This window comes from Diadema antillarum, unplaced genomic scaffold (genome assembly GCF_040938485.1).
Source record: "Diadema antillarum isolate AM-2024a unplaced genomic scaffold, OU_Dant_1.0 seq00000508_RagTag, whole genome shotgun sequence".
Lineage (NCBI taxonomy): Eukaryota > Metazoa > Echinodermata > Echinoidea > Diadematoida > Diadematidae > Diadema > Diadema antillarum.
In genome coordinates, this window is record NW_027271463.1 from 736,957 (window position 1) to 751,674 (window position 14,718).

Consider the following 14,718-nt stretch of genomic DNA (forward strand, 5'->3'; position numbering starts at 1 on the left):
CCGCTCCAGTTTTCAGTTATGTCCGATATGAGAAAATCCCAGTCTTTTGACATTCCCTCAGTCAGACGTTACTTGGTTCCGTTCTCCTACAGTTCTCATTCTGTTGAAAGAATATCTAATTAATATATATCGGTATCCGTCACTTCACAAACTAATGAGATTCGACTCACTATGCAAGCCAAGTACTCCAAAAATAGAACCTTGATACTTACTAACCTTCTCAACAGTAAATTCAGAAGAGCTATAGAAAACACAGATTTAAAAAGGAAAAAAAAAAACAGGTCTATGGTTTGATTTCATATCCTAGTGGTTCGCTGACCTATACATCCACAACACTTGAGGATGAACAGATAAACAGAAACACAATTTTCTTCCTCCAGTAATTCTTCTGTCCTTTTCCTTTCTCTCATTTCCTCCTCCTTCTCCTCCCTGTTTAGGCCTCCTCTACCCTTCCTCCTCCTCCCACTCCTCTTCCTTTCCCTCTCTCTCTTTCACCCTCTCCTTCCTTCATCTAAATAAAATGGACCCTTTGATTGCTCTAGCTTTCTCTTCTTCCATACGGCCCTGCTCCTATTAGTCCTAATCGACTGCCATTTTCACTGACACACATTTTCAACGAGGTCTCATTGGCAACAGAAAAGAAAAGAGAAAACAAAACATTTCCTGACTGCTATCCTGTCACCTGTCAGTGCTCACTGTTCTGTCGTTGCCCCCCCCCCCCCTCCCCCCACTTAAAAAAGAAAAAAAGAAAAGGAAGATAGAGGTATGTGAACCTTGCTTTGCGTTTACAGTATTTTGACAGCAAACCGGTCGAAGGTGGTGCGGTGTTGGCCATGGTCCACTAACGCCACTCTGTACCGGTACCTGTCTAATCGTAATAGTCTGTCACGGTTGAAATACAACACCCACACATACGTACAGTACATTGTACGTACCGGTGGCGCCGGTATATGGACACGAATGTGAACAACGTCATTCCAGTAACTGACGAGACGGACAGACGTCGTCATATTCACTCATAACTGCCGCCATCGACATCGGTAAGCAGGGAAGACTGACTGATGCCGGTAGAATCTAATCGAAAATGACGGTACCAGCTAAGTAATGCTAAGGGCAGGCGTTGTATGAGTCTCTGCGCACTAGCACAGTAGCAGCATTGCTGGGCCCTCTAAACGGGCAGGATAATCATGTCAGTCCCACACGTTGGAAATTGCGCGAGTAGACTGTCGGCCTAATCGTTAAAGACCTAACCATTAGGGATTAGCTCTAACAAGTTACTTTGAACACAGTTGAATGGCCTGGCCTGTACACTGACACCACATATTCTCTGCTATTCGTATCTGGATCAAGACTGAGTACTAGTAACTTTACGATTTAATATGAACTCTGGATAGACTGGAGTATCCACATATCACTCAGCACTTTTGTAATGTGTGATGTGCAATTCAGCTAATCACAACGCAGTTAACGGGGTGCACCGGGTGACGGTAGACTACGTAGACTAGTCTAATGTTAGACAGAAAAATCCGGCTGTCCGGAGGAGTTTTTTGTTTTTATCATTTTGTTGTTGTTTTTTTGACATTTATGGCTCTCGGGATTCTGAGAAGCCAGATGCAGTCTCCGCGGAACATATCCCTGACAATGAATATACAGACTGATCTTCCTCAAGTTCCTGTCAAGACTAATGTTATTTAGGCCCTAGAAAGCCCCTATATAGACTGGAGCTTAATCAAAAGTTTGGTCTGTATCTTGTCGGGATCGGGGATATGTTCCGCGGAGACTGTCTGGCTTCACAGAATCCCCTTGTACAATGTAGATAGATGTACAGAGAAGAGCTGTTAATGTCAGAAAATAATAAGGCTGAAAAACCGGACAGACAGATTTTTCTGTCTAGACTGGAGCATACCCTTTGACCGTGCCAGAACTTTACTGGAATGATGTGCAAACACCTCTTAGGCAATCATGCACTGTAAGGGCCTTAGACAGAAAGATCAATCCGTCTGGACGAGTCTTTTATTTTTTTGATGTTATCGCTCTGATCCTCTGGAGGAGGATAGGAGGGGATCCGTGAAGCCAGACGCAGTCTCCGCGGAACATATCCCTAGTGACCAGATACAGACTGATCTTTCGGTCAATAAGTCCTTTGCTTTAAGCCTAGGGCCTATGACTTTTAGATCTGTTTTATTGCTCCACAGTGCATTCCCTTTTGTTGTTGTTGTTGTTGTTCTATGCTGAAATGCTGTTTAGAACAGAATATCAGGATGGTATCTTTACCTTGGGCTGATCACATTAAATGTAGTATAGTTTTGCCAGTCTTGGTGCCAAGTTGGACTGGGTATGATTCTCCAGCTTTACCACAAATGGACTAGTTGCTGTCAATGTAGCCATGTTGATCTACAGAATGTTGATAGTCTAATGAGTTTATGACATTCAGGAAGTGGGTGGAGTTTGAGATCCTTTATCGTTCCAGAAGCAGAGAACTTAATTTTGTAGTCAGTACCATTATTACATATTGAAACTCTAAGCAAGCATAACTTTGCCGTTTATTCATGGCTTCAGTATGTATTTTTTCTTCTAAATGCTGTTCAAGCAGGAATTGTATCTAGGGTCTAGACACCTAGTATGGCTGACCCAGGGCAGTTTATGGATGGAGCAGCAGCAGCAGATGAGGTAACCAAGGTTACCAAACCAAGGTTGAACCTTGACCTTCCAAAATGGGACCAGAGTACCTATATGGGTAGAGCCAGCCACTTCTTTACTGTCACAAATCCACTCAACCTCCTGCTTACCAACTCACAACTTGAAGAAGCCAAGAAGCTGGTCAATCTGTACAAGTAAGTCACTGAAATATGTGGGTGTACTTGACGAATGTAAGTAAGTAAATAGATGTCATCATGGCACTATTGTTTATAGTTATAGTACTTAGAAGTTATCAATGGCAATGACACAGAAATACAAATATGATAATGCACCAACAGCCTATTTTATAAGAAAATTTGTTTTGTTACAACTGTACATTGGATCCTATCTACTGAGTTTGCTTTGGCTCATATTCATTTCTCCCCTTCACATTTTTTGTTAGCTACAATTGTAGCACTGTAATGTGGAGTTTTCATAGCAACCTAATTGTTTAATGAATGGTTCATACCATACTTGAAGGATAATATATGGGAGTCATTCTGTGGGTCATATTTCTCATTTTCCAAAAGTGTGATGTGACTTTATGAGTGTAATCTGAAGTCATGTATGTTCGTAAATGCAGTCAAGGACATTTAATGACTGCAAATGAAAGTGAGGATGCAGAAGAGTAAAAATTTGTAAATGTTGTCTCTTTCCAATGAAAAGTTCCATTTGATTTTATGGTGACAATTTATAAACTCTTTCCAGTTAAAAGTTCCATTGATTTTATGGTGACAATTTATTTAAAAAAAGGGCTATGTTTATGATTTTGCCAAGACCAGGCCGCTGTGTCATAATCTTGCACATGTGTATGCATTGTAAAAGAGGATCTAAGCAGGGCATCTACATTGTCCTTTCACATTGACTTTAAAAGAAATCAAAAATCCTTGACCACATCAGTATCTCTTTTTATTTGTTAGTGTTGTTGTTTTACACGACATAACCATGTCCATTCTGCATCACCCAGGGCTGGACAAGAGCCTCCAGGAGTGACCGATGAGGAAGTGTGGGAGGCCAAGTACCAGTACGACTCGGCGTTCCACCCGGACACAGGAGAGAAGATGCTTCTGATTGGCCGGATGTCTGCCCAAGTTCCCATGAACATGACGATCACTGGTTGCATGATGACGTTCTACAAGTAAGAATCCACCTGCACTTTGTATGCTCTGAATTGCCATCTTTGTTGTGTGGCTCTGTTTACTTGTGTACATACAAAGTAGATTATGTGCACAATTTAAGGGCCTGTACAGTACTGGTTGAGGTGAAGATCCAGGTTTAACATTTTTGTGTGGTGAGATAATGAGAAACCTCTTATAAAATCTGAAAGAGCATTTTATTTCAAGGAGGATTCAACATTCATTTTGTGAAAATTGGCCTTGAAATGGCTGAGATATCCAAAAAAGCAATCCTAATGAAATTGGCAGGCCACAGCTTTTGTTAGGATCTCTTTGTTTTGCCTTGTTTTTAGATATATCTCAGATCATTTCAAAACCGATTTTCATCAAATCAATTTTTAATTCCCATTAGAATTGTATACTCTTTAACATTTCATAGAGTGGTTTCTAAACAAGCTGAATCCTCATCTCTACCAGCACTGTACAGTTCCTTTAACCCGTTGAGGACGGTTTGATTTTGCTACAACACACATTTCCCATAGACCCTTGCCCGAGTATACTCGGGACTCGTCCTCAACTGGTTAAGCAAATCTGCTCTTGTGCTTTTACTGATGAATATACATGTACCCAATAATCTTTTTCAGTTCTCTTGTACTATGAAATCCCTACTAGATTTCTAAATGCCAAAGACAAATGTTCCGTTATTTGGGCCGGGAATATTTCAGGCTACTGGTGCTGAAATATTGACAAATTGAGTGGGCAGCATGAAGAGATGTCAGATGAGTTCATGAATCTCTTCTAGACTTACTTCTTGCAAAAACCTTAAAGGAGACCTCCAGATGATTTTCATATTTTTACAATTGAACCACTATAAATTAGTTATACTGAGGACAGAGTTTCAGTATTTATGATAATTGGGATGAAAAATAAGAATATTTTCGAAATTTATAACAAATTGTCATGAACAAGGATGATGACATGGCAGGTTCCATTAGATTGCATGACTTGGGGCTCTTGGAAGCAGAACAAAAGAAGAAGGCATGCATAGATTATAAACAGGTGAACTCGGAAGCAAGCAGTATTGTAATGGAATTGCACTGCTACATTTCTGGAATATATGTGAACCTCCTATGTCATCATCCTTGTTCAGTGTAATTCGTTTAAGGTTTTTCAAAGTATTGTTTCTCTGCTCAAGAACCCACGATGTGAAATTATGAAAATCGCCTGAATGTCCATTTAATCTAGTTGTTTGTGTCTTCTTTAAGAGTGAAAAAAAAAAATATTATATAAATGTATTGACATACATTGCAGGACATTCTTCTTCTTCTTCTTGACATGATAAAGGTGTACAGTAACAAGTTACCACTGAACAGTTCATTACAGTTGGGTTTTTTTTCTGTTTAAAGAAAATATTATTAGCGGAAAAATGAGCAAAGGAAATGGGATTCTGACAGAAGAGAGTAGTGTTCTTGCAGAGCAGTTTCCGAGCAAACTAAGATTCATATCAATGATTTTGCATTGCTGTAAATCATCGATTTAAAATGGAAAGAATTATTATGGAACTGATTAGTGTTGCTTTATCAAATTTTTTTCTTTCCCTATGTCATGTCAAGATGATTTGCTTTGTGTTATTTTAAACCATTGATTTAAAAAGGAAACACATATATTGAACATTGTTTGTATAGAACTGACTAGTGTTGTGTATATTTAGTTTGTTCCTTCCATGTGTCCATTCTTTTTTGTGGTCATTAGGACAACACCAGCAGTGTTATTCTGGCAGTGGATAAACCAGTCCCTTCAATGCAGCCGTCAACTACACAAATCGCAGTGGAGACAAACCAATCCCTGTCTCGTGAGTGGAAAGCATGCTATCTAAGTTTCTCAATGTCATGGCAACAGCATGAATATTTGCGTAGATTATAGGGAAAAAAGAATCACCCATCACCTCTTCACCCTTATAATGTTGTAGACAGTAAAGCAGCCAAGAAAACTGGTACGTAGAGTGAGTTGGGTGATGTAAACAATCTTGTCTGTTGCTGAAACATGTTGTTGTTTTTTTTTTATTGAAACCAGCTTTTGTTGTTGTTAGTTTTTTGTGGGTTTTTTTTTCAATTCAACCAGACCCATTTGTTTATGAAATATGCAACTATATTGTTTCGAGTTTACCTCCTTGGGCATGTACTAACTCTTCTATAAAAATGACAAATAATCAGTCCATTTGATATGTTTTGTTTGCTTTTTCTCAAACAGCTTCATTAAATTGGAAGAATACAGGTTGTGGGGTATATCACAGACTGTTATATTTGTTATACCTCAGGAGAACCTCAGACAAGCCTTGAGCATTTCAAGAGTCCTACGAAATGCAAGCACTGTGCACATTTGAGTGCACTGCAAAACCCATGGGCATGCTACCCGCCTACCAGCATCTGTGCATACGATGAAAAGGGTTATGGTTGGGGGGCGGGAGGATTAGGGCTCTGGGACAACAGGGGATGTATTGAAATGTGATATAACTAAAACATATCAAATATTTGAACAGTTGTGCATTGTGGGTTGGGAGCAAAGAAGCACAAAATAGTGGATGTTGTTAGTGACTTTGATCTGATCAAAGTAGACTGTAGACTCTGTCAATGTTTGCAGTGCAGCTACTGATGGATGTGACTGCCAACATGATTTTCTCTATCTGTGGCATGCAAAAGTGAAACTAATGCTGACTGTTCAAAACAACTTTGGGATGGCTTTTCTCAGTTATTGGTCAGCATTGTTTGGAAAAGGTTCCTGTCAGGTTATCATTTTACATTTCCATGGGCAGTATGAGTGGTGAATGGAGAAGAGATGTTAAATGGAAAAAATGGGTGTACAAGAATGAAAGAGATGTCTGGTTTTGTTTAATTTTATGCTTTCCAACTTAAATTTAGATAAAAGAAGGATCATTCCTTTGCTAAGATATTCAAGAATTAGAAATTAACACTGTTGAAGCAAAATGCTTATAAGAGATGTGTATGCTTGTCAAGGAATTAAACCCTGGAGTAGTATGTGGGCTTTCGTTGCAGTTCAGAATTCTTTCTCCAGTTGTCACTGCTTAATGCTGAGACTCAAGCCGGGGCCTTGTAATGAATGCAGCAATCATATAAATGCAATAGGTTCCATGTTACAATGACAACAAGAGTAGCAAATTGAATAATAATATGGCATTTGTTAAAGACATGTTTCTCATATTGATTGACCGAATAAATGGTCTCTGCATTTTAAAGAACGTAAGTTAAGTGTATCACTATAGACAATGAAATTTAACAGTTTTTGTATTTTCATTCTCATGTAGCCAGCTTGGAAAGTCTTATGTGCTTGCCACGACAGGAGCCGTAGTGACAGCAGTAGGGCTGAACAGTATTGTCAAGGTGAGATGTGACGATCTTTGGCTATATTCACTTCATGAAACTCGGTCTGTATGAATTTTGGTGCTACACTGCACTTAATTTGTAGCCATTTTTGTATGTATTACGTATGTAAGCACAAAAAATTTCTTATTCCAATATTTTTGTGTTCTAACCCATAGGACAAAACTTGTCTATGACCTTTGGCTATACAGAAGAAGATATGGAAAGATTCCTTAATGGGGGGGGGGGGGGGTAGCTTTATGATCCCTTGGGCAGGGAGAAGATGAGGCTTGAAATTTGCAATATTTTTGGACCTCATGAGCTCTGGCTCATGACAATTATCTAATCTTGTTTTTGAACAACTCTGTGTTATCTACACCTAAGGATATTTGTTCTTTGCATGTTTACAGACTAATTATGAGATTTGATAGGAACTGGTGAACAGTTCTTTCATATCATATTGGCTGCTTGCGCATGAACTCACAAACATCAAGTGTCCATGTCAATTCTGTAAATATCATCACTTTAATAGCCAAGATAAAAAGTCTCAGAGCTCTGACACAAGCACAAAATAATTTGTTTTGTTATGTTGTTTTTTTTTTCCCACATTAAGAATATAATGATGCCAAGAGCGGAATTCTGCTTCCCCAGTCATAGTTTCCTTCATGTAGGTCCCTTAAAAGGAGGGTATAAAAACATTGCCTGAGGTTTACAGGTGCCTCAATGATATCCCTTTTCCATGTCCCTTTTGACCTTTTGTGGGCCAGTCTGCCCCGCCTCTGGTGGGACGGTTTGTACCCTTTGCGGCGGTGGCTGCTGCAAACTGCATCAACATACCCATGATGAGGAGCGAGGAGCTCGTCAATGGTATCCCCGTCTTCGACGAGAACGGCAACCGCATCGGCAACTCCAAGAATGCAGCCAAGAGTGCCATCCCCCAGGTGGTCATTTCGAGAATTTTCATGGCGATGCCGGGAATGGGTGAGTGCCCTCAACACTCAGGGTTTTCTAAGAACAGTGTGCTACGTGAACTCCTTAATTTCTCACTAGTAGAGGGAGAGTAGGTAACCTATAAATTGTGTGGTAAATTCCCACAAATTCCCAATGCTACATAAATTCTCCGTCCTTGATAAGTTATTCCATTTCTCAGTAGCCAAAAGGCAGTTCTGTGTATAATGCATCTAAATTCTGTGTCATTGGATAATTAAGAAAATGTCACAGTTCTCAGCACATCTTTTAACATGACAGTAAACTGCTCTTTCATTTTGTCTCCAAGATTGCGGGGGGGGGGGGGGGGGGGGGGGGGGGGGGAGGGGGTTATCCACGAACAGTGCATTTTATTGAAGTAATCAGGTTGTATGTTAAGCTGCTTCCCTTTTTCTTCTTTTTTTTTATCTAGAGGAATATAGGTACAACTACTATACGGAACTTAAGGCACTGCCATTCACAATATATAAACACAAATAAGCCTGAGAACTGGACAGATGTTCACTGATAAGTGATAAGAACTACTGGGTTAGGAGTCTAAATATGCTCTTGTAGTGTTTGGACTGACTAAGATTACCCATAAAGCAGACCTTCCAAGTCTCCCTGATTGTGCAGGAGGCTTTCTGGAAAAAATGAACAATTTTATTGAGTCCCCACAAAAGGATGTGAAAACCTTCCTTATTACCTCTGCCAAGGAAAGTGATTATATTTTCATCGGCATTTGTACATTGTATGTTTGCTATTTTGTTTGTTTGTCTGTCTGTGTGCAAAATAACTCAAAAAGTTGTGAACAGATTTGAATGAAACTTGCAGGAAAAGTTGATAGTGACACCAGGAACAAATGATTTGATTTTGGTAGTGATCCAGGAATTTTTATGGATTTTTGAAGGATTTTTTAATCTTTTGGCAGATAGGGTTAATGAACTTTGGAGTTCAAGCTGCTCATATAATTTTGAAGTTTGCATACGCGCACTAAAGCTCAGTCTCTGCGTGGGCGAGGCGCCGCACTGCTGGAAGCTGATGACGTGAAACAAAAGACTTTTATGTTTGGAAATTAGGCCATTTTTCGGCATGCATTACGATAAGTGGAAATCACTAATCTCATGGAAGAACAAGATTAAATGGTAATAATTAGCTGCTTGGTGGAGGTCTGCACTCTCAAGAGTACTTTTCTAGTTTAGACATTGTTATGATGTAGTGAGACACATGTAGCAAGCATTTATCTCCCTGAGAGCTTAATATTGTAGTCATCTTGATTTTGATATGTTGATGTACAGCAGCCTTGGTAGAGTGCCCCTGGTTAACATTCTTGAAAATTCCATGAAAGAATGAGGGAGAAGAAATGAAATTTGCCATTTTTTTTCTAACATTGGTAATGTAGATGATCATGAGGTGACCAGCCATATTAATATTCTCCTTGCAGTTATACCAGCCATAATCATGAATCGCCTTGACAAGGGAACTCTCCTTAAGCGCTACCCCTTCCTCAATGCACCCATCCAAGTGTCGCTGGTCGGACTCTTGTAAGTATTAAACCTATTCCTCCTGCAATTCTCCAAGACCCTTCAATGCCCCCAAATAAGATTATTTTTGCAGAGCCACAAAGAACAGACAGGGTGGTAAGCCACCTGTGAGAAAGCAGTCAAGCGGTACATGTACACGTGTACCCCCTTTCCACGGTTAACTACATGTGCCATCGAACAATGGAAATATTGATCGGGCACAAAGTATGAATATTATAAAGTGTGTGCTGATGGGCTCACAAAGTCTTTTATTATACACAAAAGATGCAACTGAATATGGATAGCAAATGAAATATCTACTGAGCTCGACCTTGATTGCTTTGTACATCTCTATACAAGTTTTACAGAGAACAGATGCGCACTACATTGGAGAAAAGACAGATACGTAATACTGTGATACTTGCAGTTTTTGTACAGAAAGAAAGCGGACGTTGATAGAAGAGACTCTAATCTTTCTATTAAAGCCGTTTTTCTGGACAGCATAACACAAATCAACATGAATTTAGGCCACGAAAGCAAGCACTCCTGTCTACATTTTGGGAACTTGGTGTACCAGGAACATAAACTTAATGAACGAGTTCACATTGGGAAAATTTGAAGAGAACATTATTGCATCAGAGAATGAGAGAGACAGAGAAGTAGACAGAGAGAGATGTGGGCAATGTCTTGATGATTATGACGATAATTCTGATATCAATGACAAGCTACCATACTCTCTAGATGTTTACCATGAGCATTAAGCGTGACAGCTACTATGTTTCCATAGTTTAAAGGGTGTGTACATTTCTGGTCGAGGTGACGATTTAGCTTTTAACGTTTTGCGAGATATTCAGAAACCACTCTATGAGATGTCAAAGAGCATGCAGTTCTAAGGGGTATCAAAAGTTTATTCAATGAAAATCGGTTTTGAAATGGCTGAGATATCCAAAAACAAAGTGAAACAAAGAGATGCTAATAAAGTTGGGGCATGTCGCCTTTTATTATTAGCACTTTTTTTGATATCTCAGCCATTTGAAAACCAATTTTCATCAAATAAACGTTGAATCCTTCTTAAAATTACATGCTCTTTCATATTTCATAAGAGGCTTTTCATGATCTCACTTAGGAATGTTCAAAACATGAATCCCTACCTCAACCAGTACTGTACATTCCCTTTAAGAGATCATACTGTACAATGGGTGGGTAAAATATGACTTTATAGAAGGCTTGCTATTGAAGGTGCCTTTGACAGCAGCCACCATTGCTATAAAACATTATTTACTGGCAAATAGATAAGGCGTGGCATGCTTCAAACAATGTCAACATATCAAGAGGATTGGAGCCAGCCGTGAGGTAATGTTTGTTTTTTTATAAAGGACCTCATGCTGCTGTCACACATTGACAGTTGTTTGTGAAGAGCAATAGAGTAATAGAGATCCAAAATTGACAACAAAGCTGTATTGTGTCTCTAATTCATCGGTTATTCAGTTATTCAGTTTGTCATTTTGACCAATGAAATTGTTCGATTTGGCCAATCAGCTGCCAGTCCAAAATGTGCCTGCCTGAGCTTTGTCATAGGACACTGCTGATTAGCTAAGTGACTTTTGCTGCCAAGCTGTGGTAGCATAATGAAGATTTTAACTGATCTCAAAAAGTCCTCTCTCTAGATCTTGAATTCAGCTGGTGGCTTGACTTGTTGTACATATGACCTTATATCTTGCTCCTCATGCAATCACTATAGCAAAAGGGTCTTTGACAAAGGCTAGCTCTGAGCTTGACTTGCATGCATCCATGCCATAAAGACATGAAAATGTCAGGTAGTCTTGCTGTTTAGTGTAAACATGAAATTTTTACAGAGTGCTCTTTTGAACAGGTGTAGCAGTAGACGCACGGAAATAGTTTAGGGAGGTACAAATGTATTGTGACATTTACATGTCAATGCTCTTCAAAACAAACTTATGAATGATTGAAATTCACTGAAATTGAGCCCAGTTGAGAAAATCACTTGTGCCAAATGGCCCACTTGTACGTACAATGGATGAAAATGGATTTGGTCTAGAGGTAATGACCGTTGTATGCTGTTTCAGAACATCTCCTCAAGATAGTCTAGTGGATGGACCAGACATTTCTTACCTACGATTAAGGTACCCAGTGTTCATGTACTTGTGGTTTTTCAAAAGTCATTTTCCAATTATACGACAAGCTGGCTTTTTGTAACAGAGTATGAAGTTTAAAGAATGAAAATTTAAACATGCTATTATCTACAGACATTCCTTTCCTTCCTATTGACAGGCTGGCCTTTGCAACACCAATGTGCTGTGCATTGTTTCCACAGAAGAGGTCAGTATTCAAAATGTTTGTATGATGGCTTTCACTTCAAACAAATGTATGTTGGTAATGTCCAGAGTGAAATCGATTCTTTGAACATTGTGTATTATCAATGCTAGTACTAAGCAAATGGCATCGTTTTTTTTTTTTTATGTGATCGATCATCTTTTAAAGATGAGTGCAAAGATATACAAAAGAAAATTTGTAACTCAGTCGATATGAAATAATGTTGATATGTAGGTCTTGTTGGCCAATTTTAAGACTATAGTTCTGCTCTATATTACCTGGATTTGCTTATATGCTTATTTGCTTTTAACTCTTTATGTGCCATGGTGGAAACCCCCTGTGTGCCATGTTATTCTGAGACACGAAGATAGTCATGCTTAGAGAAAGAATTTTGTTTTTCCAATCTGTATAACTTCTACAAATTTCTGTTGAGCTGGACATAATAGTGAGCAAAGATAAAGAGGAATGCCAAACATCATTGCTTTCATATACAATGTATAACAATTCTATTTTCAATTTTTCTTTTGAATTACCAGTTGCTACATTACTGTAAAAGAATTACTTTTGCACATAAAATAGTGACAGAAACTTAGAGTGTGCATGCAAAATCTAGTTGGGAACACCGCTTGATAGTCATTCACCACATAGAATGCAAGCCGGTATGTTAGAGGAACAAAAGCGCGAGAAACGCTTGATTGTACCGCGGGATTAGCGATTTATTGATCGGTTTTGGCGGCTTTGTTTGTTGAGCAGAATATGCGAAGTTGGCACGCCGTCGACTGAGTCGGACGTGCGAACATGGCACATAAAGAGTTAACCATCAAATATCGTTCTTGAATTGGAATTGAAGTTGTTTTGAGAACCAGCGGAAGGAAGGTGACAGATTTTGTAATGTGTTGTGAATGTTCTCATCTTGCTACCATTTCTAGCTCCCTCGCTGTGAGCAGTTTGGAGACGAACCTACAAGAGGAGATCGCTAAGCGAGGTGGAGGAATTGAGTATGTCTACTTCAACAAGGGTCTATGATGTCTCCTCGCAGACAACCTCACCTCCCATGTCTATCTCTATCTCTCTCTCTCTATCTTAACCCCTTAAGGGCTAGCCCCACCTGTACTGGGGACTGGTGTCTATGGAAAGTGTGTGTAATAGCCAAATTTGATAGTGTGCAATGGGTTAGTTTGGAGGGGAGTGTGTACTGGGACTGTACTGGGACCCCTTTTTTAAAGGCTACCTCTGCATGCTTCCAGGGGGACAGAGATCGTAACCCTTCTTCGCCCACACAGAATGGGCAAGGCTAACATTGTGTCCTCACTGGTTGGTATTCATGGTGAAGAGATCAGATGCAATGTTCCAATTATATTGCATGTGGGAACATCCAGGAGGGCCCTATAGTGCTGTGTCTATTTTGTTAAATTTCAGCAGAAGAGGCATGTATCTGATGGGAACAGATTTTAATGAGCTTATTGTTGCGCCTATGAACTCGCCACGTGTCTGCCAGATCCATAGCTGATTTCCTCAAAGATATCTTGAAAGGTAAAACATTGCAAAGATGTTTGAAGGTCTTGTATACATTACTGTGTTTGTGTATGTGTGCTGAGGGGGAGTGTTCGTGTTTCCATAAAGTCACCATTTGTTGATATGGTCTGGAACTGAAATGTGCTTTCTAAGTAGAAGCTACCAAAGCCCCTTTGAGCTGTCAAAACTGTTGAAAAAAATCAGATAGCATATGATCATGGAGACATTTTCATCATTGGTCGTCACATTTATATTACTTGCACACTGCTCTCAACAGAGTGACATCTCTCTTTTGAATAAAGTGTGGAATTATAGGTAAGAATGTTCTGTAAGATCCCTGCTGTAGTGTGGTATGTCACAAAGACACTATTTTTATCCTAGTGCCAAGCCTGAATAGTGAGTCCTATGAAGGTATTGATTCTTGCCTCAAAATAAAAATTGTGAAGCTGGTAAATCTGTCAAGACATAATTATTGTGAATATATTCAGGGAATTTTGCTCAAAATCTGTGTGAATTATAGAGTACATAAGTCTCCAGTGAAAGTGAAGGTAATAATATAAATATATATGTTGTTGCTTATGTTTCCCAACATTATTCCTTCTTTTATTTCCCTAGAGGTATTATGCAGATGGGTAATTGAAGTTCTAATTGGTTTGTGGGATTTTGTGTCTGGAAGTTAGCTCATCACGTACAATGTTTTGGGTTTTTTTTTTCTATTAAATTGAAAGTCTTGAAAGTATAAATGACATGCTTGAGGAGCAGAATTAGTTTGCAAACATGTAATATGTTAAAAGACAGCTGTCATGATTTGCTAATTGAGCTTGTACTGCGCAGTGATTTTAAGGGGGAGGGGGGCAACACCTCTCTGTGTATGCCTCAGACTTCTCAAGCCTGTCATGTACCAACACCTCCATTGCATTAGCCATTAAAATTCCTTTATTAATAGGTTGATGAACCCCAGCTTGGTCTTTCAGTTATAGTCTGAGAGCTGGCTGCTGGTCAATTTACCCCACCAAGCCCAAAAGGTTTGACCCCTCAGAGTTGCTGGGGCCACCCTCCTCATTGAAAAAATGCGCGTCAGCCTGGTCCCTGAGGGCGGGTTCGGCCCCCAGGGACCCCCCGAAAAGGCCCTCCGGCGGGTGTAATTTACCCCATGGAGCCCATGGACCAAACTTGGCCTAAATGAATGTCCTATGGGTGTACATAATC

At 39.5% G+C, this 14,718-nt stretch overlaps 1 protein-coding gene across 1 annotated transcript; it reads left to right on the plus strand.

Moving 5' to 3' along the window:
• Positions 1–910: 910 nt before the first annotated feature.
• Positions 911–14,390, plus strand: LOC139734070 (sideroflexin-1-like). Its single transcript, XM_071644884.1, is given in 10 exon segments — positions 911–1,040; positions 2,594–2,834; positions 3,647–3,817; positions 5,547–5,589; positions 5,591–5,646; positions 7,117–7,192; positions 7,939–8,152; positions 9,582–9,681; positions 11,953–12,000; positions 12,924–14,390. Coding segments are annotated over 9 exon segments (1,017 nt in total). The 5' UTR covers positions 911–1,040; positions 2,594–2,622; the 3' UTR covers positions 13,021–14,390.
• The last annotated feature ends 328 nt before the right edge of the window (positions 14,391–14,718 follow it).